Raw genomic sequence first — 22,179 nt, 5'->3', positions numbered from 1 at the left:
CCATAAACCTGTGCTTTGGGGTGTCAGGGGATGGGGAAAGCTGTGAGACACACCTGCAGTATGTTTCCCGACTAAGGGATAAGCTGCAGGATGCCACCGTTTGGCTATGGCAGCTGCCTGCAAGAACGCAGATCGTAACAAACACCGGTATGATGCAAGAGTGCGCCCTCAGGAGCTCTAACCTGGGGACCAAGTTCTCCTGCAGAATCTAGGGGTTGCTGGTGACAACAAGATTGCCAGTAGATGGAAGGCAACACCCTACCTGGTGGTGGAAAGACTTAAGGACCTGCCTGTTTACAAGATTAAACCTGAGAGCGGATCAGGGCCAATGAAGACAGTACATAGGAATCTCCTGCTGCCCGTGGGAGAGTTGGTTGGTGCACCTTCAGAGATGGGCTATGACATGAGACCAGGGCACAAAGAAAGTGCAAGGCCACGTCCATCACCCAACACAGGCAGTGGGTGCGGTGGAGATGATCTACCCTTATCCGGCACCTTAGAGCGTGACTCTGAAGAGCATGAGGCTCCCATGGAGCACCTTAGAATGGAACCAGATCCCAGAGCCTATCAAGGGAACATGGGGAAAAGGCAACACCTTTGGCACTGAATCCCAGAGCAGAAGTGTTTAGGCCGGGGGCTGGAAACCCCCCTTCCACAACACGACTAGTCTGGGATGATGCATCTGCCCCATTTACCGAGAGTCTGGAGGAGAACCGAGCATGTGTAGATACACCCCAATTAGCCGACGGAGATGTTTTTGTCCAGGACATCCCAGTCCGTGAGCAAGAGACACAAGGGCCGATACAGGTAGAAAGGGAGTCCCCGATGGAACACCCCTTATCCCTACCTTCAGAAAAGGATCCCGCAGCTCATGTTATCCCCATCCTCAATAGGTGAGATAGAGTCATAAAGCCCGTAAATAGACCAACTTACGAGGCGCCTGGCGTAGTTGGGGAGGATGTAATACATCTGGCACGCAGACTTGTGGAAGCCATGGTGAGCTTTCTCAGGCCATTCGAGGGGAATTCATGTGGATGTTATACTCAAAAGTGTGATTTGCCGGGACGTCAAATTCTCGGCTGGGGGGAGGATGGAAGGAATGTGGCAGCAGGAAGGCAATGCTGCTGAAGGCTGGGAGGCACTGACGTCACGCTGGCCTGGCCCAGGGTGGTGCTGGCACTGGGCTGGATGATGCCCAGTGTGATGGAGTGGGGGATACCTGTGTGTATGTGAGTGGCTCACAGAGGGTGTGGGGCTCCAGCTGAGGGTATCCCTGACGACCAGGTAACACCTTTGTACTGCAGACAAAGGAGGAGGTGGAGCCTGAGGGGTTTGAATTGGAACTGGGAGTTGAGAAGCAGTTAGTCTGGGCTGGGAGAGAGAGACAAAGGAGGGGGCCAGGCCCCAGCTCTGGGACCCCCTCGGGGCCTCCTCTCCCCAACATGGATTGGACTGGCTGTCTCTGCCTGCTGTACTGACTCCTCTGTACGATGCTGTGTCCTGTCGGCTAATAAACCCGCTGTTTTCCTGCTGAGTGAGAGACTCTCCTGCCTGCGGACAGTGTGCAGAGCTTAGGGGACCCCAGAACCCCATCACACCCAGTTCCCACCTGACTGTAACGGGGATTGATGGGACCCCTTTCAAGGTGCCTGTGGTGAGGGTGCACCTGAAATGGGGGGATAAGGAAGGCCCCAGGGAGGTGGGCGTGCACAGCCATTTGCCTGCAGATGTTCTAATGGGGGGTGATCTGGAGAACTGGCCAGGTGAACGCCCTCATGCCCTGGTCCTGACCTGCAGCCAAAGAAAATGTGGGGTGCGCTCCCCAGGTTCGGGGGTAGATACCCAGCCAAAGCCATGGAAGCCACAGGGGCTGACCTTGAGAGAAAGGGGGACCCCAAAAACCAGGTCTCACAGGCCAGTGGTTCTGAAGCCAGGCAGAGAAGGGGAAGTGGCTTCTGCCCCTGCCCCGGCTGAAGAGTTCCAGGCAGAGCAGCAGAGAGACCCCTCCTTGCAGAAGACGAGGGAACTGGCCAGTCTCAGCCCAGCTCCACAGCTGGGGGAGGGCTGCAGGGAGAGATTCCTGTGGGAGAAGGGATTCCTGTACTGGGAATGGGTTCCCAGACACAAAGCAGAGCCATGGGAGGACCAGAGGCAACTGGTGGTTCCCCAAAAGTACCGGCGCAGGCTGCTGTACCTAGCCCATGATGTCCCACTCGCAGGACACCAGGGGATCCACCGCACCAGGAGAAGGTTGTTACAGAACTTTTTCTGGCCATGGATCTTTGCAGCTATCTGTCAATATTGCCTGTCCTGCGATGCCTGCCAGAGGGTGGGAAAGATCCGGGACAAGGGGAAAACCGCCCTGAGGCCACTGCCCGTCATAGAGGAGCCTTTCCAGAAAGTGGCTATGGACATAGTGGGACCCTTCAGTAAGGCAACACGTTCTGAGAAGAAATATATCTTGGTGGTGGTAGATTTTGCCACGCGATACCCAGAAGCTGTGGCCTTGACCTCTATCGAAGCTGACGCTGTGGCAGATGCACTGCTGTCCATTTTCAGTAGAGTGGGGTTCCCTGAGGAGGTCCTCACAGATCAGGGGTCCAACTTCATGTCGGCCCTGCTGCAAAGCTTGTGGGACAAGTGTGGGGTCCGGCACTCCTGGGCCACAGCCTACGACCCGCAGACCAATGGGCTGGTGGAGAGGTTCAATGGGACTCTCAAGCCGATGTTGAGAACCTTCATGGATCAATACCCCCATGACTGGGACAAGTACTTACCCCACCTGCTGTTTGCATACAGGGAGGTCCCCCAGGAATCCACAGGGTTCTCCCCGTTTGAGCTGCTGTACGGAAGGAGGGTACGGGGACCCTTGGACTTGCTCAGAGAAGAGTGGGAGGGGACGGCCCCTCCTGAAGGGGAGTCAGTGGTACAGTATGTACTGACCTTCTGAGAAAAACTCACCGAGCTCATGGGCCTGGCCAGGGAGAACCTCTCCATGGCCCAAAGGAAGCAAAAGGTCTGGTATGACCGTAACGCCAGGGCCCAAGCCTATGCCACCGGGGACCAAGTGATGGTCCTTGTACCCGTGCAACGGAACAAGCTGCAAGCGGCCTGGGATGGGCCCTTCAAGGTCGTCAAACAGCTAAATGACGTGAATTATGTGGTGGAACTGTCGACCCCGGCCCACAGCCACCGGGTCTATCATGTGAACATGATGAAACCTTACTGGGACAGAGAGAACTTGGTGCTGGCCGTGTGCAGGCACTGGGAGGGGCAGGGGGATGATCCCTTGGTGGATTTGCTCACAAGGACTGGAGCCGGCTCCTTGCTGGAGTCTATTCCCCTCTCAGACCAGCTGACTCCTGCCCAGCAGACGGAGATCAAGGAGGTGCTGCATTCGCATCAACAGCTGTTCTCGGACAGACCCGGACGCACTGACCTGGCTGTCCACCGAACAGAGACAGGCACCCACGCTCCCATCAAGTGTGTGCCGTTCAGAGCCACAGGGAAGATGGCTCAGGATATAGAACAGGAGGTTGAAGACATGCTGGCTCTGGGGGTGATCCAAGCCTCCTCCAGCCCCTGGGCCTCTCCCGTGGTGTTAGTCCTAAAAAAGATGGGTCTGTTCGGTTTTGTGTGGACTATCGCAAGCTTAACGCCATCACTGTCTCGGACGCCTACCCCATGCCCAGGCCTGATGACCTTTTAGACAAGCTGGGGGGAGCCCGTTACCTCACCACCATAGACCTCACCAAGGGGTACTGGCAAGTGCCATTAGACCAAGATGCCCGGCTCAAGTCGGCTTTCATCACCCCTGTGGGGCTCTACGAGTTCCTGGTCCTGCCCTTTGGCCTCAAGGAGGCACCTGCTACCTTCCAGCTGTAGAAAAATCCCCTCCTGAGGTGATTTATATGTCCCTGTCCATGAGCTGTGGTGTCTGTATGGTTGCCCTGCATCCTAACCAAACAGCTCTTAAGCTAAGCATTTAAAATCTATAATCTGCTTTACCAGCGGTGGTGACATATTTCCCTCACAAACCACATCAAAATTAGATAAATTGAAAACCATATTCACTGTTAAAATGGAGTTTTAGAAACACAAAATGGCCGTCGGAGAATGACAGTTAAAAAATGACAGTTGCAATTAATATTCGGCGGGCTATGAATATGTATGAAGTTATGGTTTGAAAAGTTTCAAACTGATTGGTTACTTTAGAATCCTCATACATATGTAATAGTCAAATGACCCTTTGATACATTGTGGCACTGAGGAGGACCTAGCAGGCAGAGGTTGTCAAACAGGTCCACCCAGGCTGCATATATTCAGGAGAGCAGCCCTGCTTGGGGCATTCTGGACCAGACCTCGGAGGACAGCTGACGAAGAAGAAGAAAGAAGACTACAGAGAAGGACTGAGCTAAGAGCTGGACTGAGCCTGTAGCCGAACATCGCTGGCGGAAGAGCCGAAGCTGACCTGCGTGTCAGTCATCGCTCTCTAGCCGCCGTGGGCTGTCGGAAAACAGAAGAGCTCCAGCCTGAAGACCAAAAGAGCTCCAGTCTCCATAGAGCTAAATCACTAGTAAAGCTCCGGTTCTTTTATCCGGAGGGTTTGCCTGGCAGACCACACCGCTTAAACAACGGTGCCCTGCATGGGGAAACCACAGCAGTGACCCTGCCCTTCCAGTCACCGACCCTAGCTCAGGCCGGTGTCTGAAATATCACAGTCGTTCCTAAAAACACAGGAGGTTTTTGTTAACCAAGCCGGTTTTTCCTCCTGGCTCTCTTTTTCTCCCTCCTTTACTATCTGACCTGACGCGGCTGCCGTACAAGTGCGCCGTGAGGGTCATAACTTCCTAGCTCGAAGAGAACTACAGGCCCGGCGCCTGGATCACAGAGCAGGAATAAGGAAGTATTTATGGTCTGGGTTTAGGGTTAAATAATTAGGTGAGCAGTTAATGTTTTTATATAGCTTTGTAATAGAGGGTGGATTGGGACTTCCCCAAGTCCATGATCTGTGCCTTATATTTTGTATTCCTTGTCTTTCTGTAAAGGCACAGGAGGCCAATGCTATTGGTCTAGCTTAAAACTATTGCATGCACACAGGAGTGTAGTTAGGTAAACTGCTTTGTTATAATCCAGAGCTATAAGCTCCCCCCTATTTAGGAGGGTAGAGCGGTCAGGGATAACCCTATAAAGGGAAAACCCTGGTATTCTTAGTAACCCTTTAAGGGTAATGAAGGTCTGCAATAAAGGGCTACCATAACAAGGTGGTCGAAATAGGCAGTACCATTTTTGGAGGGGATAACCTTTAACTAGGAAAACCCCTCCACTTAACTAAGGGGAAAACCTCTCAGAAGGAAACCCCGCATATACTGGGTTCTCCCCTGCTTAGCCAGCAGGGCAACCCACTTAACTAGAGAATTGACCTAGCTTAGCGCAGGCAAATTCTTTTTCTAAGTAAGATCTGCTCCCTGCGGTAGTCGGCCAAGGGTTGAGCGACCTGGTGAACCTCAGGAAGACCCAGGAATAAATAAATAAATACAATACAGCTCTGAAGTTAATCTTTGCATTTTACAGCACGCATCGAAGGCTGCACAGTCCGTCCCGGAAGCACAGTAAGTAGCTGAGGGATTAGATAGCAGTGCTGTTACAGCAGTTACCTATTGTTTAAGGCTATAAGCCATAGTATTCAAATCCTGTGCCTATTCCACAAAAACAAGGGCTTACATATTTTGTGCAACTTAGCTTACCAAAATTCATACTTTTAAGTTATAAAATAAACCCTGTCTCCCTGTTGAACCTGACATCTTGTTTGTATTTTCTTCCTTGGGTAAACACACTGCAGCAGCGCAATTCACACACCCTGAAACCCCGTTGTGATTAGACCCACCGTAGACAGCGAGCAGGGTCGCGGGGTAAAATCCTGGGAGTATTGGTAAGGACTCAGTTTTAGTCCAGTCCATTGCTCTGGTGTGATTGACTTGGCCTAATCAATATTCAAATTTATTTTTACGTCACTCACATCCTCGATACCAGCGTCTGGTGGACCAGCTACTGAAAGGGACGGAGAGCTTTGCCCTGGCTTACATGGACGACATTTGCATCTTCAGCCAGACATGGGAGGACCATGTGTCCCAGGTCAAGCAGGTGCTGGACCGACTCCAGAAGGCTGGGCTGACTATCAAGGCAGGGAAGTGCAAGGTGGGAATGGCTGAGGTGACCTACCTGGGCCACAAGGTGGGCAGCGGCTGCTTAAAGCCAGAGCCAGCTGAAGTGGAGGCTGTCAGAGATCGGCCAGCACCCCAGACTGAGAAGCAGGTCCAGGCCTTCATTGGGATGGCGGGGTACTATCAGATGTTTGTGCCCCACTTTAGTTCCATCGCAGCCCCCCTCACAGAGCTGTGTAAAAAGGGAAAGCCTGACAAGGTGGTCTGGACCAAGCAGTGCCAAGAGGCCCTCTGCGCGCTGAAGGAGGTTCTGGCTAGGGCCCCATTGCTGGCAAATCCAGACTTCAACAAGCCCTTCCTGGTGTTCACCAATGCCTCAGACGTGGGGCTGGGGGCGGTGCTAATGCAGGTGAATGACAAGGCGGAGAGACACCCCATCATCTACCTGAGTAAGAAGCTGCTGCCTGGGAGCAGAACTACGCGGCCATAGAGAAGGAATGTCTGGCCATGGTGTGGGCGCTGGGGAAGCTGCAGCCGTACCTGTTTGGACGGCGTTTCACCGTGTACACTGATCACTCACCCCTGACCTGGCTGCATCACATGAAAGGGGCCAACGCCAAGCTCCTGCGGTGGAGTCTGCTCCTGCAGGACTACAACATGGAGGTGGTCCATGTGAAGGGGAACAACAACACCATAGCCGATGCCCTGTCACGCAGGGAGGGCCCCGAACTTCCCCAGGTCACTGACTAAGTGACCCCGCTCAGTTCGGTCTGGAAGGGGAGAGAGATGTGATGGAGTGGGGGGAGTGGATGTGTGAGACTCAGTATGGATGTGTGTGAGACAGGCAGAGCTGCTCCCAGCGGCTATGGATGACCCTGAGGCTATAACCTAGGCTGGCAGGTAACACCTCAGCCCTGAGCACAGAGCTGGGAGGAGCTGAGCTGGGTTTGAATCAGAGATGGCAGTTAGGAGCTGGGGGGTGAGGGAGCTGGAAGGCAGCCGGCCTGGCGAAGGGGGAAGCTACACCCCAGAGGGGCACCCCTCGGGCTCCTCTCCCCAGGACGGGTTGGAATGACTGTCTCTGCTGGCTGCACTGACCCCTCTGTGCTGAGCTGGGCCTCTGCCGCCTAATAAACTTCCTGTTCTACCTGCTGAGTGAGAGTCCCTCCTGCCTGCAGATGGGGTGCAGAGCCTGGGGACCCCGAACCCCATCACACCCTAAAAAGGGTCTGTCCCTAAATTCTTCCCATGTTGTCAGTAAACAACACTTCTGTGCATTGGCAACCCTGGCCGGCCCAAGGCACAGCCCTTTTCACCTAGCCCCTCTCCCCCTCAGACACTCCTGCGGTCCGGGGCAGCAGGCCGACCAGGAGAGCCTTTGCTGTAACCACTGCCCGAGGCTGACACCAAGAAGTCTTGTGGCACCTTATAGACTAACAGATATTTTGGATAATAACAGAGAGGGAGCCGTGCTAGTCTATACATTATCAAAACAAAAAGCAGTCAAGTCGCACTTTAAAGACTAGCGAAATAGTTTATTAGCTGAGCTTTCGTGGGACAGACCCTCTGCTTCAGAGGTCTGGCTACGGTCTGAAGCCACGAAAGCTCACCTAATAAACTATTTTGCTAGTCTTTAAAGTGCTACTTGACTGCTTTTTGTTTTGAGAGATATTTTGGAGCATAAGCTTTCGTGGGCAAAGAAATGGCCCTTTATCAAGCTCCCTGGACACTCAGTGGCAGATTTAAGGGTGACAGTCCTACAACAAAGAAACTTCAAAAATCAAATGGAGAGAAATCTCTGAGCTGCAATTTATTTGCAAATCTGACTCCATTAGCCATGGATTAAACAGACTGGGAGTGGCTGGCAGTTTACAAAGGCAGTTTCTCTGCTGAGTGCTAATGTCTCCCCATTAGACTCTGACAAAGGCTCACATCCCCCTCTGATCTGACTTGTTTTTTCCTCTTTTGCTAAGCACTGTTGATACTGGGCCATTTCCACCTTGCTGAATAGACCTTGTCAGCTCTGGCCCTCCCCCTTACTGGGACCCCACTCTTTAAATACCCCTCTGAAACCACCCCCACCCCCCACTCATGCATCTGACGAAGCGGGTCTTTGCCCCCGAAAGCTCATGCTGCAAAATCTGTTAGCCTATAAGGTGCCCCAGGACCGCTTGTTGTTCTCGAAGCTACAGACTCAGGCGGCTCCTCTCCGAGACCTGCCCCAGGTTTGCGCCCCGGGGAGGTGTCCGCGGGGTGGGGCGGCGGGGGCTCCGCTCGCCCCTGGGGCTGCCTGTGGGGAGGACTCCCGCCGAGGGGCGCTGGGCTCGGTGGCCTTGCCCGGCGGGCGGGGCGAGCGGCGGCCGCGGGATATAAGGGGCGCCCGGGCGCCGCGCGCAGCAGCCTGCCATGGCCCCGTCTTGCCAGCTCTGGAAGCGGCCCGGGCCGCGCCGCCTCTGCCGCGCCTTGTGGTCGGGGGCCGCGCGCAGCTCCGCCAGCCGGGCGCTGGAAGCCGAGCCGGGGCCGCCCGCCAGGCCGGTGTTGCCCTACGACGCCATCCCGCGCAGCGGGCGCAGCGCCTGGTTCAACCTCTACCGCTTCTGGCGGAGCGACAGCTTCCAGCGCCTGCACCTGGTCATGGAGCGCAACTTCCAGCGCTACGGGCCCATCTACAGGTGCCCCCGGGGCGCGCGGGCACAACCCGCGGAACTCCCCGCCGCAGGACACCCGCCCGCGCCAGGCAGCGCCGGCTGCCGGGGAGGGCTCGGGCGCGCGGGTGGGGCTCGCCCGGCGCAGAGAGGCAGCGGGCCCGGGCTGGAGGAGGGGCGCAGGGGAGCGGGGGGCGCCGGGCTGAGCCGGGCTGTCCCCGCAGGGAGACCGTGGGCGCCTACAACACCGTCAACGTCCTGCTGCCCCAAGACGCGGCGCAGCTGTTCCGCTCCGAGGGGATCTTCCCGCGCCGCATGGGCATCGAGTCCTGGGCCGCGCACCGCCGGCTGCGGAACCACAAGTGCGGCCTCTTCCTGCTGTAAGGAAGCGGCGCCGGGCCGGGAGCTGAGCAGGCCCCGGGGGGTGGGGGCAGAGCCGGGCACGGGGGGGCGGAGGGAGGGGCCCAGGCCCCGGGGGAAGCCGGGAGGGGGTAGACCCCGGGGGGCGCAGGGAGGGGCCCAGGCCCCGGGGTGGGGGCAGAGCCGGGCACGGGGGGGGCGGAGGGAGGGGGTAGACCCCGGGGGGAGCAGGGAGGGGGCCGGGCACGGGGGGGGGGCCGCAGGGAGGGGCCCAGGCCCCGGGGTGGGGGCAGAGCCGGGCACGGGGGGGGGCGGAGGGAGGGGGTAGACCCCGGGGGGAGCAGGGAGGGGGCCGGGCACGGGGCGGCTCATGCCGCACGCAGGCCGGGGCGCTCAGGGCCCCGCCGCCGCAGGAACGGGGAGGACTGGCGCTCGGACCGCCTGGTGCTGAACAAGGAGGTGATCAGCCCTGCGGGCACCCGCAAGTTCCTGCCCTTGCTGGACGCCGTGGCCCGGGACTTCGTCAGCCTCCTGCAGCAGCGCGTCCGCAAGAGCACCCGGGGCTCGCTCACCATCGACCTCTACGCCGACCTCTTCTGCTTCACGCTGGAGGGTAGGTGAGGGGGACCCCGGGCGGGGCGCGAGCGTGGAGGGACGGGGGGGGGACCCCGGGCGGGGCGCGAGCGTGGAGGGACGGGGGGGGACCCCGGGCGGGGCGCGAGCGTGGAGGGACGGGGGGGGACCCTGGGCAGGGCGCGAGCGTGGAGGGACGGGGGGGGACCCCGGGCGGGGCGCGAGCGTGGAGGGACGGGGGGGGACCCCGGGCGGGGCGCGCGGGGGAGGCCCGGGGGGGACCCTGGGCAGGGCGCGCGTGGCGGGGTGCGGGGGGGACCCCGGGCAGGGCGCGCGGGGCGGGGGGCAGCTCTGAAGCCCCGGCGACCGCCAAGGCGCCTGGCCTCGCGCTTCGCCCCGCCCACCCCCGAGCCAGGGTCCCGGGTTCGAGTCCCGACCCGCGCTCGGCTAAGCCCCGGGCCCCTTCCCCCGGCCAGCCAGCAGCTACGCCCTGTACGGGGAGCGCCTGGGGCTGCTGGAAGAGAGCCCCGACGCCGAGTCGCAGCGCTTCATCGGCGGGGTGGAGACCATGCTGCGCACCACGCTGCCGCTGCTCTTCCTGCCGCCGAGCCTGGCGCGCTGGACCAACGCCCCGCTGTGGCGGGAGCACATGGCCGCCTGGGACATCATCTTCAAGCACGGTGCGGGGGGTCGGGCAGCCGGGCCCCTCCCGTCAGCCGTGGGCTGCTGGCACCCGGGTCCCCCAGGAGAGACTCCCCCGCAGAGCGCGCAGCTGAGCTCGCTCCTTCCCACCCCCATGGAAGCAGCGGCTGGGCCATCCCCCAGTGCCCTGGGCACCCTCCAGCCGGCTGCGCTGGGGACAGCTCCTGTGCTTGAGCCAGGACTCCTGGGTTCCCTCCCTGGTGGTGGTGTGGGAGCAGCCAGGACTCCTGGGTTCCCTCCCTGGCTCTGGGGGTGGGGGGTGGTGGTGGCGGTGGGGGGGGGGAGCCAGGACTCCTGGGTTCCCTCCCTGGTGGCGGTGTGGGGGCAGCCAGGACTCCTGGGTTCTGGATACTCCCCCAGCCCTCAGGGCCCCTTCTGGAAAGTGGGGAAGCCCTCAGGGCTCTGGAGGCCTGTCCCTGCCCCCTGCCTTGCTGCAGTGCCTAGGCCTCTAACTGGTTCCCTGCCCTGGGGCTGAGTGCAGGATGTGGGCCCCACCTGAGGGAACCACTCACTGCCCCACGCTCCCACCCCAGCCGACAAGTGTATCCAGAACATCTACCAGGAGTTCTGCCTGGGGCAGCCACGCAAGTACTCGGGGATCATGGCAGAGCTGCTGCTGCAGGCGGAGATGCCGCTGGATGCCATCAAGGCCAACATGACTGAGTTCACGGCGGGCAGCGTGGACACAGTGAGCGCTCTCTCCCCACATCCTGGCAGCTGACTGCAGCACCTTGCGCCCTGTCTGCACTAGCAGGGGCTGAGAACCAGAGGGGCAGCAAACAGGGGGCTTGGGGGTCAGTGCTCCCCTTGGCGGATGCAATGAAGTGGGGTGTGGGAGGGTTTTAGTCCCCTGCGGAGGCTGCATGTGTTTCCTCCTGTCCTGCAGTAACACCGGGCGTGTGCCTCAGTTTCGCTCAGCACAGCATCAGTGCGTGGCAGTGAGGGGTGTTTCAGTGTGATGACGTCTCACACGTAGGCCAGGCCCTCCCCGCACTTTGTAACCCAGGCAACCAAGGGACCCCTTTGTGCCCTCGGAAACAGGACAGAGGGGGCAGAGGGGCCTGGGGGGGTTGAATTGGACCTGGGCGGTGGGGAAGGCAGTCTGGTCTGATCTGGCTGCAGATGGAGAAAGGGGACCAGGGCCCAGCTTGGGGACCCCTCTGGGCCCCTCTCCCCAGGAGGATGGTATTGACGGCTGCTGGTCCATGTGCCAATCAGGCTGTTCTGCGCCAGGTCCCCAGTGCCTGAGAGCCTCCTGTTCTCCCTGCGGAGTGGGGCGGGGTGCAGGGCCCAGTGCCCCCACCCGACCACTGCCAGTAGCAGCTGGGCCACAGAGTTCCAGGGGAGCCCATCTGTGGCTGAGCTGCGTGGCTGGGGGCTGAGCCCCCCCAGAGGGCGTGGGCAGGGGAAGGACAGGGTGGAGCAGTTGTGGGGGGCGGGCCATGACCCCTGCCCCCGGTGATGACCGCGCTCTGAATGCCTCGCTGTCCAGACGGCCATTCCGCTGCTCTTCACCCTCTTCGAGCTGGCCCGCAACCCTGCCGTGCAGGCGGCCATCCGCAAGGAGGTCGCTGAGGCCGAGGCCCTGGGCCCCAGGGAGCTCTCAAAGGTGCTGACCTCCATGCCCCTGCTCAAGGGTGCCCTCAAGGAGACGCTGAGGTGAGGGCCCTGGGCAGCCACCCCAGCCGGGGTGGGGGAGGGAGGGCTGGCTCATCCTCTGGGTACTGGGCTTGGGGCTAGTCAGCCCCCAGGGCCCAGCATCCATCCAAGTCCTGCTAGAGAGGTGCGGGGGGAGCCCAGCCCAGCAGCCCCCACAAGCAGAGCAGTGGTGGGGGGGAGCCCAGCCCAGCAGCCCCCACAAGCAGAGAGGTTGGAGTCCCAGCAAGGCGCTGGCCAGGGATAGACGTGGGCAGGGTGCCACCAGGCACTGGGGGCCCAGGTGGCTGGGGGACATCACAGCAGCCAGCAGCAGGAACTGCCGGTCAGTGGGGTTCACACCCGGAGCTCTGGGTGAGAGAAGGGCACCAGGGACTTGGGGATCCCCTTACCGTGAGCCCTTTGGCCTGAGCAGCACCCAGGCAGCTGATGGGGAGTCTGTTTGCAGGCTCTACCCGGTGGGCATAACAGTGCAGCGCTATCCGACCACAGACGTGGTGCTCCAGAACTACAGCGTGCCAGCTGGGGTGAGTCCCCGCCGTCTGCCCCACGCCCCACAGGCCCCCCCCACAGGCACTGCCAGAGATCACCAAGCGGGAACCCCTACTCCCTGCTTGGGAGAGCAGCGGGGGAAGGGCGCACACACGCCCAGTGCGGGACTGGCCGCCCATGGTATCCTCGGCCGCCGCAGGCATGAGCTGGGCTGGGAGGAAGGGCACCAGAACTACTGCCACCCAGCGTGGGATGGGCACAGCAGGGGCCGGAGCCTGCGGGTTCTGCACTTCCTGAATCCCCACCAGAAATTCCTGGGTCTTAGCAACTTTTTAACCCCTAACTTTGGCACTTCGGGGACCTGGGGAACTTCTCAGAAAGGGGCTCGGGCCAGGGCCGGGGCCAGGCTGGAGGGCTGGCAGGGTCAGCAGGGGGCCCGTACTCTGGGGGTGCAACCTTCCGCTCCCCTGCCGACCCCCACTGGTCTATCCCCCCCAGTCCTGCCCAGTGGGGAGCCAGATGCATTCCCGCTGGCTGCCAGGGGAGTTAGCCTCTGCCCCACGAGGCCGTCAGCTGGAGGCCTTTCCTGACGGTCTTCTGCCATTTGTACACCCGGGAGCGGGGCGGTTCCTGGGGCATGAAGGCACCAAGCCCCACGCGGCTCCAGGCCACACCCGACTTCTCTCTAACGCAGCAGCTGTTGAAACAACCAACCAATCAGGTTGCCTCATGCAGCTGAGCTTACATCTGATTGGTGGAGCCGGGTGACAGGCATTCTGGGCCCCAAGGCAGCATGATCCAAGGCTCCCCTGCCCCCCTCCCTTGGCCGGGGCCACGGGCCGCCCTGACCCAGCCCTCTGGCGGGGGGGGGTCCCTGATTGGTCACAGCCCCAGCCCAGCTCTGTCCCTCAGAGCCCTGTGCCCCCCTCGGCTCCTGCCCCCTCTGTCCCCCAGCGGGCATATGCCCCCTGTCCTCCCAGCTGCCCCTGCCTATCTCTGCCCCCCACTCCTCCAGCCTCTTCCCTTCCTAGCCCCATTCTGCCCCATGCTCACTCCCCTAGTCCTGGGCCTGGCTGCGACCCACAGCTCAGCTCCCTCCTCCTCTTCCCAGGTGCCCCGCTCTGTTCCCAGCCCAGCTCTCCCCTCGAGCTCCAGGCCCCTCTGCCACCCTGCAGCTCAACAAAGTTGGGCTCTGGGGCACCCCACCTTCCTACCCCACAGCTGCTGCCCTGTTTGAACCCCGCCTCCCCCGTAAGTTCTCCCCAGGCAACAGCCCGTTTTACACCCTCCCCACACTACCGAGGGGCCTGGGGGAAGAACTCCAGCCAGGGGAGGGGAGATGTCAGAGCCCCCCTCCCAAAGGACAACATTTGTGTAAGAGAAATAAAACACAAGAAATGCACAGAGCAGGGAAAACGCTAAAGCAGCTCGCCAGGCACGAGTACAGCTACTGAGCATGCGTGCCCGTTGCAGGACGTACCGACTGGTGACATGGGGACAGGACAGTGTGTGTGTGTGTGTGTGTGTGTGTGTGTGTGTGTGTGTGTGTGTGTGTGTGTGTGTGTGTGAGAGAGAGAGAGCGAGCGTGTGACCCAGACAGGACTGTGTGTGTGTGTGTGTGAGAGAGAGAGAGATAGAGAGATAGAGAGAGCGTGTGACCCAGAAAGGAGAGAGAGAGAGAGAGAGAGTGTGTGTGTGTGTGTGTGTGTTGTGATGGGGTTTGGGGGTTTCCCCAAGCTCTGCACTCCATCTGCAGACAGGAGTGACTCTCTCAGCACAAGAACAGCGGGTTTATTAGCTAACGGGACACAGCCTTGTACAGAGGAGTCAGTACAGCAGGCAGAGACAGCCAGTCCCAGCCATGTTGGGGAGACAGGCCCCCAAAGCCGGGGCCTTCTCCCCTCCTTGGTCTTGCCCTCTCTCAGCCCCGACTCACTGCTTCCCAACTCCCAGTTCCAATTCAAACCCCTCAGGCTCCACCTCCTCCTTTGTCTCCAGTACAAAGGTGTTACCTGGTCGTCAAGGTTACCCTCAGCAGGTGACCCCCACCCTCTGTGAGCCACTCACATACACACATCTCTCCCCCCTTCCAGACTGAACTGAACGGGGTCACTCAGCCAGTGACCTGGGGAAGTTCGGGGTCTTCCCCATGGGATAGGTCATCAGCTGTACCCTCGGTGCTCCCCTTGATGTTACCACCTCCATGTCGTAATCCTGCTGGGGGAGGCTCCACCTCAGGAGCTTGGCATTGGCCCCTTTCATGTGATGCAGCCAGGCAAGTCCCTTTAGTTCCCTCGGGTTGGTTGGTCTCCCTGCGTCGGTCTCCGGTCCATCAGCCACGTTCTCAAGTTGGGCAGGCAAAGCCCATAGAGATGCTGCAGCACATGTTTGGAATTCAGTTACTGTCCAGTAAATGAAGGTACAAATGCTTTCCACCATTGGCCTTTAGCCAGACCACCAAAATGGCTGTGTGCCTCAGTTTCCCCTTCCATGCCACACAATAGGTTTGGAATGTTCCTTCTCATAAGAGAGGTTGAAAGACTAGTTACAGGGAACAAGGGTGACATTTCAGAATTACAAACTCCTTCAACATACAATTCATGCTTCTACATCAATGTCATATGGCTCTTCCCAAACATTCAGTACATGGTACAATTCTACAGCTTTTGGTAGCAGCACCCATTGGTTACAGCAGTCAGTGTGAGTAACAAGAACAAACCCATTGCAATTGTACATTCACATTGCTCTTTGATAGACCACAGCCTTTGTGTAACCTCCTTGAGACTCTGGTATTTTGGGGCTAAATGGCCGAGGCCTTTCTTTGCGCCATCAAGTTCTAATCTTCTCTCTTGCCCCCTGGGGTGGAAATCTGCTCTCTCTGGGTGTGCCCTCCCTTCTAACAAGAGCTGGGCCATTGATGATCTCAGGGAGACGGCCCCCTCCCAGCCAGTTGGGAAATTTGCAAACCAAACTGGTTTCTAAAAGTTGTTTTGTGAGTCCCAGATGCAGAATGCACATGAAGGAATCCCTGTTTATCCCTCACTGGCCCACGAGGCCCAAATCTCTTTTGTCCTTCCACCTCCAACTTCTGCCTCCCCATGGAATCAGAAGTGGGTCCATTATGAGAACATGTGTTTCCACCATCTGGAGATGGGGAATTGCTGGTGCTCTCCTGCATCCTACAGAGATTGACTGTGCATCTGTTTCACTTGGTCCTCACAGGGCTGCTCACATTTCCTGATAGTTTTCACTTTACTTGGACCAACTTCCAATTCCTGAGAAACGTTGACACTGCCTGCTTTGGACACTTGCAGAGCACAGCCAGTGTTTCACACTCAGGCAGGCGCTGGCTCTTACAGACAAGCACCTTTCCTGTTCACTCTCCTTCACCTCACTCCCATTTTCCACAGCCCCCACAGACTGCTCAGGAAAAGTTTCAGGGAAATTCTCTTCCTCAAGAGCTCCCTCAAACAACAACTCACCCCCGTCTGCCTCCACAGGGGCACTGCTCCCTTGAGCCACAACCAGCTGCTAGGTTTCACCTATGCCCAGGATCACTTCTGGCCCATCAGGCAAAGAATAAGTACTAGAATCATCTGGTCTCTGGGATTCCCTGATGATACTAACCAGATCAGACCAAGTTAAAGCATCATCCTCCCTGAGAGAGACAGAGGTAGGCCCACTTCCCATCTGAGCTTCAGCTGCACTCAGATCCAGCTCTGGGATCTTGGCCCCATCTCGAGCCCCCACAGGCTCAGACAAAGGATTCACTTCCCCAGAAGCAGAAGCACCTTTCTTGCAGCAAGCACCAGCGTGCTTATCAGGGATACCACTGCCCATCCTAGACCCATTCCCTCTATTCCAGCCCCCATGGCTGGATCCAGGGTCACACCTGGAATGCTCTTTCTGGTTCCCTCTCCAGCTACCCCAGGCTGGGGAATCCTCCTCTGACAATGGACTAGTTTCCTTGCTGGCACCTTTGCCAAATGCAGGCTCTGCTCTCTCCCCAGGCTGCTGCTGCTGCTGTTCAACACAGACAGACAATGGGAGACACTCTCTTCTTTGTCCCAGCCCCCTGGCTGGTCTCAACACACGCCCAGAAGGTAAAGCAGCTTCTCTCACAGACAACTTGCCATTCCCAGTGGATCAGCTGCTTTCCTGCACAGACACACAGGCACCTTCCTCGGCCCAGGCCTGGAAAACTCTTCGCAGGTCTGTCTTGGCCATTAGTAGATGATGGGTTGGAATTGCTCCTTCCCTCCTTGAGCTGTGACAGGCCACTCGGTTCAGAGCCAGGCAGTCCAGGGTTCCCTGCCCCAATCTGGGCTCACCTCTGCAGGAGTTTCCTTAACCCTCAGCTCTGTCATTGCACATCCACGCTGCCTTGTCCAGCTCCTTTAATCTCGATTCGGTTTCCAGGTGCTGCCACTTCACAGTGGAGTTGCTGAGCGTGGTTGCAGGCTCTCAGGCTGATGCCCTCTGCACCCCACGATTCCTGGAAGAATCGCTTCAGTGTGCCAGACTCCTCACGGGTCACCAGCTCCCCGGGGTTAGGCCGTAGGCCCCTCTGCTCTCTGGGACAGACTCCCAGAAGAACCCCTTCCTCAGTGTGACACCTGCTCTCAAGGACCACAACCACACTGTCTTGGGACGAACTCATTCAGCATGTCAGCCGCCTTGTGGGTCACATATTCCTGGGGGTTGGGCCCTCGCCCCCGCCACCTGGGACCGACGCCAACTGACTCCCAGGAGTAACTCCTCCTCGGGTGTGACACCCCATCTCGAGGACCACGACCGCAGTTGCTCGAGTTTGGCTGCAGGCCCCTCCGCCTTGGGGAACTGCACTTCACTGCCCATCAGCACACCTGGGTCTCGCAGGCCCACCCCCCTTCTGCTTCCTGGGCCCCCCCATCACTACTGGATGCTCCATCCTTGGGGTGCAGAACATCCCATTCTGACACCAGTGTGATGGGGTTCAGGGGTCTCCCAAGCTCTGCACCCTGTCTGCAGGCAGGTGTGACTCTCTCTCAGCAGGAGAACAGCGAGTTTATTAGTCGACAGGACACAGCGTCGTACAGAGGAGTTGGTGCAGCTGGCAGAGACAGCCAGTCCAAGGCCTTGCCACCTCCTTGGTCGCTCTCTCTCAGCCCAGACTCACTGCTTCCCAACTCCCAGTTCCAATTCAGACCCCTCAGGCTCCACCTCCTCCTTTGTCTCCAGTACAAAGGTGTTACCTGGTCGTCAAGGTTACTCTCAGCAGGAGACCCCCCACCCTCTGTGAGCCACTTACATACACAGGTATCCCCCACTCTGTCTGTCTGTCTGTCTGTCTCTGTGTGTGTGTGTGTGTGTGTGTGTGTGTGTGTGTGTGTGTGTGTGTGTGTGTGTGTGTGTGTGTGTGTGTGTGTAAAAGAGAGAGAGCGAGCCAGCGTGTGACCCAGAGAGGACAGTGTGTGTGTGTGCGTGTGCGTGTGCGTGTGAGAGAGAGGGAGCCAGCGTGTGACCCAGACAGGACAGTGTGTTGGGGGGCTGCCCCCCGCCCCGTGAGTGAGGCAAGAAGGGGAGACGAAGGGAAGTGACCACAACAAATAAATCCCACCTTAACTAACAGGGGCCCCAACCCCCCACCCCCAGCAGAGGCCATGGGTGGATCTGACTTGAGTGAGCCCCCGGAGCCGCGTGAGCCGGGGGGAACTGGTTAGGAAGGACGGCCTGAGCTGAGCGCTGGGTTCGAAGCAGGAGCTCTACAGGCCATTCCCCCATGCACCCGGCTGCTCTGCGGGCCCAGTTCAGGGGGGTTCATCCCCCTAGCCCACTGCTTTGCAGGGCCGCGCGCAGGGGCAGCTGTTGCTGTGTGGCTGGGGCGGTGCTACCTACAAGGATGGGGCGGTGACAGCAGCGGCTCTGGGCCCCCTTAGCTCCACCAGCCCCTCTACCCTTGCTCCTTCCCCCCCAGCGGCAGGCCCTGCCCAGGTGTGAGTGTCCCTTTGCCGCCCTGCAGACCCTGTGCCAGGTGGGGCTGTACGCCATGGGCCGGAGCCCCGAGGTGTTCAGCAGCCCAGAGCGCTACGACCCCACGCGCTGGCTGAGCAAGGAGGACAACAACTTCAAGGCCCTGGCCTTCGGCTTCGGGGCCCGGCAGTGCATCGGCCGCCGCCTGGCAGAAGCCGAAATGATGCTGTTCGTGATGCATGTAAGTCAGGGAGCAGCGGGGGGCGGGGGGGTGGTTCCAGGCCTGAGCGCTGCAGAGCCAGCTGGCCCCGGGGAGGGCAGGGCAGCTCTGGGGGTCTGGCAGGTCTGAGGGGAGGTCAGGGAAGGACCAGGGGCCAGCCCCAGAGAGCAGGCCTGGGGGGCCAGGGGCTCTCACTGAACACTGGCCAGGCTTTGCAAACTCAGGTCACTTGTTGGTCTCTCAGGGAAAGGAGAATGAATTTGCTGCTCAGCTCAGCCCGTCTCCCTTTCCCAGTGCACCACCCCCGTCTGTCCTGCTCCGGGGTCCCCCTCATCTCTGCGAGCTCTACCCCAGGCTTGGCTCACTGCCCCTCCCCACGCCAGGGCTCCCTACGCTCTGCGCCTCATTCTGCAGAAGTCGGGTTACTTGGGAGCTCGGCTTGAGTTGGCCCGGCCCAAGCAGGCCAAGTGGCTTCAGGCCCAGAGCTGAACCTACGCCGGGCCCAGCCTACGCCCTGCAGCCGCCGGTCTCTCGCTCCAGCCCAGCCCTGTGGTAGCTCAGGCTGGGCAGCAGCTTCCCGCCCAGCTGCTGGGGTTTCACGCCAGCTGCCTGTCTCCCTTCAGGTCCTGCGCAACTTCACCATCGACACCGTGTCCAAGGAGGATATTAAAACCATCTTCAGGTTCATCCTCATGCCGGAGAAGCCACCACTGCTCACTTTCCGGCCCATTGACTGAGCCCTTCACCTGGCTCCCGCCTGCTCCTTCCACCCCGGGCCATGGGCAGGGGGGACCCAGGGGTGGGGGGCTGTGCTATGGAGACAGACCCCTCTCCAAGGCAGGGCACCTGGGCGCGAGGTCAGCCTGCTGCAGTTACACCCACTTATAGTGCAGAACCGGGTGCACATCAGCAAGCCCCTGGGCCTGACTCCTGGCCTCCTGCTGGGCTTTGTGGTCTCTGTGGGCTACAACATGTGAAGGGAGCCTGGCCATGGGCCACGGTTCGGCCACCTCTGCCCTCACAGAATCACAGGGCTGGAAGGGACCTCAGGAGGTCATCTAGTCCAGCCCCCTGCTTCAAGCAGGATCAACCCCCACTAAGTCATCCCAGCCAGGACTTAAAAACCTCCAGGGATGGAGAATCCACCACCTCTCTAGGCAACGGATTCCAGTGCTTCACCACCCGCCTGGGGATGTAGTTTCTCCTAATATCTCACCTACACCTCCCCCTCTTCAACTTCAGACCATTGCTCCTTGTTCTGCCGTCTGTCACCACTGAGAACAGTTTCTCACCCTCCTTTTTAGAGCTCCCCTTCAGGAAGTTGAAGGCTGCTATTAAATCACCTCTAAGTCTTCTCTTCTGTAAACTAAACAAGCCCAAATGCATCAGCTTCTCCTCATAGGTCTTGTGCTCCAGACCCTTAATCATTTTTGTTGCCCTTCGCTGAACCTGCTCCAGCAAATCCACATCCTTTTTATACAGGGGGGGCCCCCAAACTGGACACAATATTCCAGATGTGGCCTCACCAGTGCCGAATAAAGAGGAATAACTACTTCTCTAGATCTGCTCAAAATGCTCCTCTTATTGCACCCCAGGATGCCGTTAGCCTTCTGGGCTACAAGGGCACACTGTTTACTCATATCCAGCCTTTCATCCACCATAACCCCTAGGTCCCTTTCCATCGTACTGCTGCTGAGCCAGTCGGTCCCCAGCCTGTAACAATGTTTGGGATTCTTCCACCCCGGGTGCAGGACTCTGCACTTCTCCTTGTTGAACCACATCAAATTTCTTTTGGCCCCATCCTCCAATTTATCCAGGTCCCTCTGGATTCTCTCTCAACCCTCCAATGACTCTACCTCTCCCTCTAGTTTTGTGTCATCCGCAAACTTGCTGAGGGTGCAATCCAGTCCCTCATGCAGGTCATTAGTAAAGATGTTGAATAACACCGGCCCAGAACCGAGCCTTGTGGCGCTCTGCTTGAGACCGACCGCCATCCAAATATTGAGCCATTGACCACTACCCTTTGGGCCCAACCATCAAACCCTAAGGAAGTCCAGTCCCTGTTGGCCCACCTGCCACCAGAGGAGAGAGGTTTTCTCCCTGGGGAGAGAGACAGTGTGGGGCAGGAGCCCTCCCCACAACAGGCTGGAAGCATAAGGTGCTGGGGTGGGTCAAGGGAGGGAGGCAGGTTCTCTTGCAGGAGAAGGAGTCAGAGGTGCCAACTCAGACTTTCCCTTACTCTAAGAAGGGGCTATCTCCCTCTTCATGCCAATGGGGCTGAGGGCAGCCAGATGGCTCCCAGTGCCCCATTGGGATGTGAGAGGGAGGCTGCCCTTAATAAAGATGGCTGCCATCCCCCACACTTCTGTCCCTGTGTTGCAGAAGTTGGGGAGCTGGATGGGACACAGGCAGCAGCTGAGACCTGGGAAAGGAGGAGGGGAGGGGAGGAAGAGACAGAGTTAGGGGAGGCGAGTGCAAGGGGAGGGGAGGGTGTAAGAAAGATGAGGTTTCCCGGGCACTGCAGAGAGTCAAACCTGGGGAAATTGCTTAAAACCAGGCCGCTTACAGCCCAGGCTGGGCTCCTTCACACGAGGCACTGACCCCGTCACACAGCACCTCTGCTGCCTCTGGCCAGCCAGGGGTCACGCCAGCAAACCCCACAGGCTCTCCAGCCTCCCTGGTGCCCCAAATCAGTCCCCCTTCTTGCACAGCTGAGAGCTTATGAGAACCAATCTCACCAAATCTGAACAGGTCTGCGCAGTCCCCAAAGGGATCAGCCCCATCCCCAAGTCAATATGGCTTATTCAGAACAGCCCACTGGGCCAGGCCTTTAAAATCGAAAGCGTTATTAATAAAAGCAAGACAAGGGTGAGAGTGAAAATGGTGAAGCTGTCACTGACATACACCAGTTATAAATTCCTTGATGCAGGTGGATTATGCTGCTATCGGAGAGGGAGCCATGTGAGTCTGTAGCTTCGAGACCAACAAGAAGTCTTGTGGCCCCTTACAGACTAACAGATATTTTGGAGCATAAGCTTTCGTGGGCAAAGACCCGCTTCATCACATGCATGGGTGGGGGATGGGGGTTTCAGAGGGGTATTTAAAGAGGGGTGTCCCGGTAAGAGGAGGGCCAGAGCTGACAAGGTCTATTCAGCAAGGTGGAAATGGCCCAGTATCAACAGCACTTATCAAAAGAGGAAAAAAACAAGTCAGAGCAGACGGGGGATGTGAGCCTGGTGTAAGTCTCTGGAATACATCCTTTGTCAAGATGGGCCCGCACTCCAGTCAGGTTCAGGTCATAGCTGAGACGTTCCTGCAAACTGCAGACAGCATAAAGGCTTAAGGCAAAATGGTGACTCTCAGGGTCCTCTTTATAGCCTTGCCTTGCCCAGGTGGAGGGAACTTCCTGCTTGTG

General features: G+C 58.7%; 1 protein-coding gene across 4 annotated transcripts; it reads left to right on the top strand.

Annotated features, from left to right (window-relative positions):
* The first annotated feature begins 8,269 nt into the window (after positions 1–8,269).
* LOC142009015 (cytochrome P450 11B, mitochondrial-like) lies at positions 8,270–20,324 on the top strand. 4 transcript variants are annotated; one of them, XM_074986454.1, is made up of 9 exons: positions 8,270–8,389; positions 9,034–9,189; positions 9,583–9,782; positions 10,219–10,422; positions 10,978–11,132; positions 11,937–12,103; positions 12,549–12,627; positions 18,594–18,785; positions 19,388–20,324. In XM_074986454.1, the coding sequence occupies exons 2-9, from the start codon at positions 9,125–9,127 to the stop codon at positions 19,499–19,501; spliced, it is 1,176 nt and encodes a 391-aa protein (XP_074842555.1). In that variant the 5' UTR covers positions 8,270–8,389; positions 9,034–9,124; the 3' UTR covers positions 19,502–20,324. The 4 variants fall into 4 exon arrangements, with proteins under 4 accessions (XP_074842555.1, XP_074842552.1, XP_074842551.1 ...); XM_074986451.1 differs by having other exon boundaries at positions 8,276–8,389; positions 10,223–10,422; XM_074986450.1 differs by lacking the exon at positions 8,270–8,389 and adding an exon at positions 8,568–8,836.
* The last annotated feature ends 1,855 nt before the right edge of the window (positions 20,325–22,179 follow it).

This window comes from Carettochelys insculpta, chromosome 2 (assembly GCF_033958435.1).
Source record: "Carettochelys insculpta isolate YL-2023 chromosome 2, ASM3395843v1, whole genome shotgun sequence".
Classification (NCBI taxonomy): Eukaryota; Metazoa; Chordata; order Testudines; family Carettochelyidae; genus Carettochelys; species Carettochelys insculpta.
The sequence above is the reverse complement of the archived record's forward strand: the minus strand, read 5'-3'. Positions and strand labels throughout refer to the sequence as shown.

What these genes read in the sequence shown, in the direction of transcription:
- LOC142009015 (XM_074986450.1), top strand. Translation starts at nt 8,571, where the DNA reads ATGGCCCCGTCTTGCCAGCTCTGGAAGCGGCCCGGGCCGCGCCGCCTC. An exon ending in AAGTGCGGCCTCTTCCTGCT is followed by an intron (nt 9,190 to 9,582) that starts GTAAGGAAGCGG and finishes CCGCCGCCGCAG; the next exon opens with GAACGGGGAGGACTGGCGCT. An exon ending in GCCCTCAAGGAGACGCTGAG is followed by an intron (nt 12,104 to 12,548) that starts GTGAGGGCCCTG and finishes GTCTGTTTGCAG; the next exon opens with GCTCTACCCGGTGGGCATAA.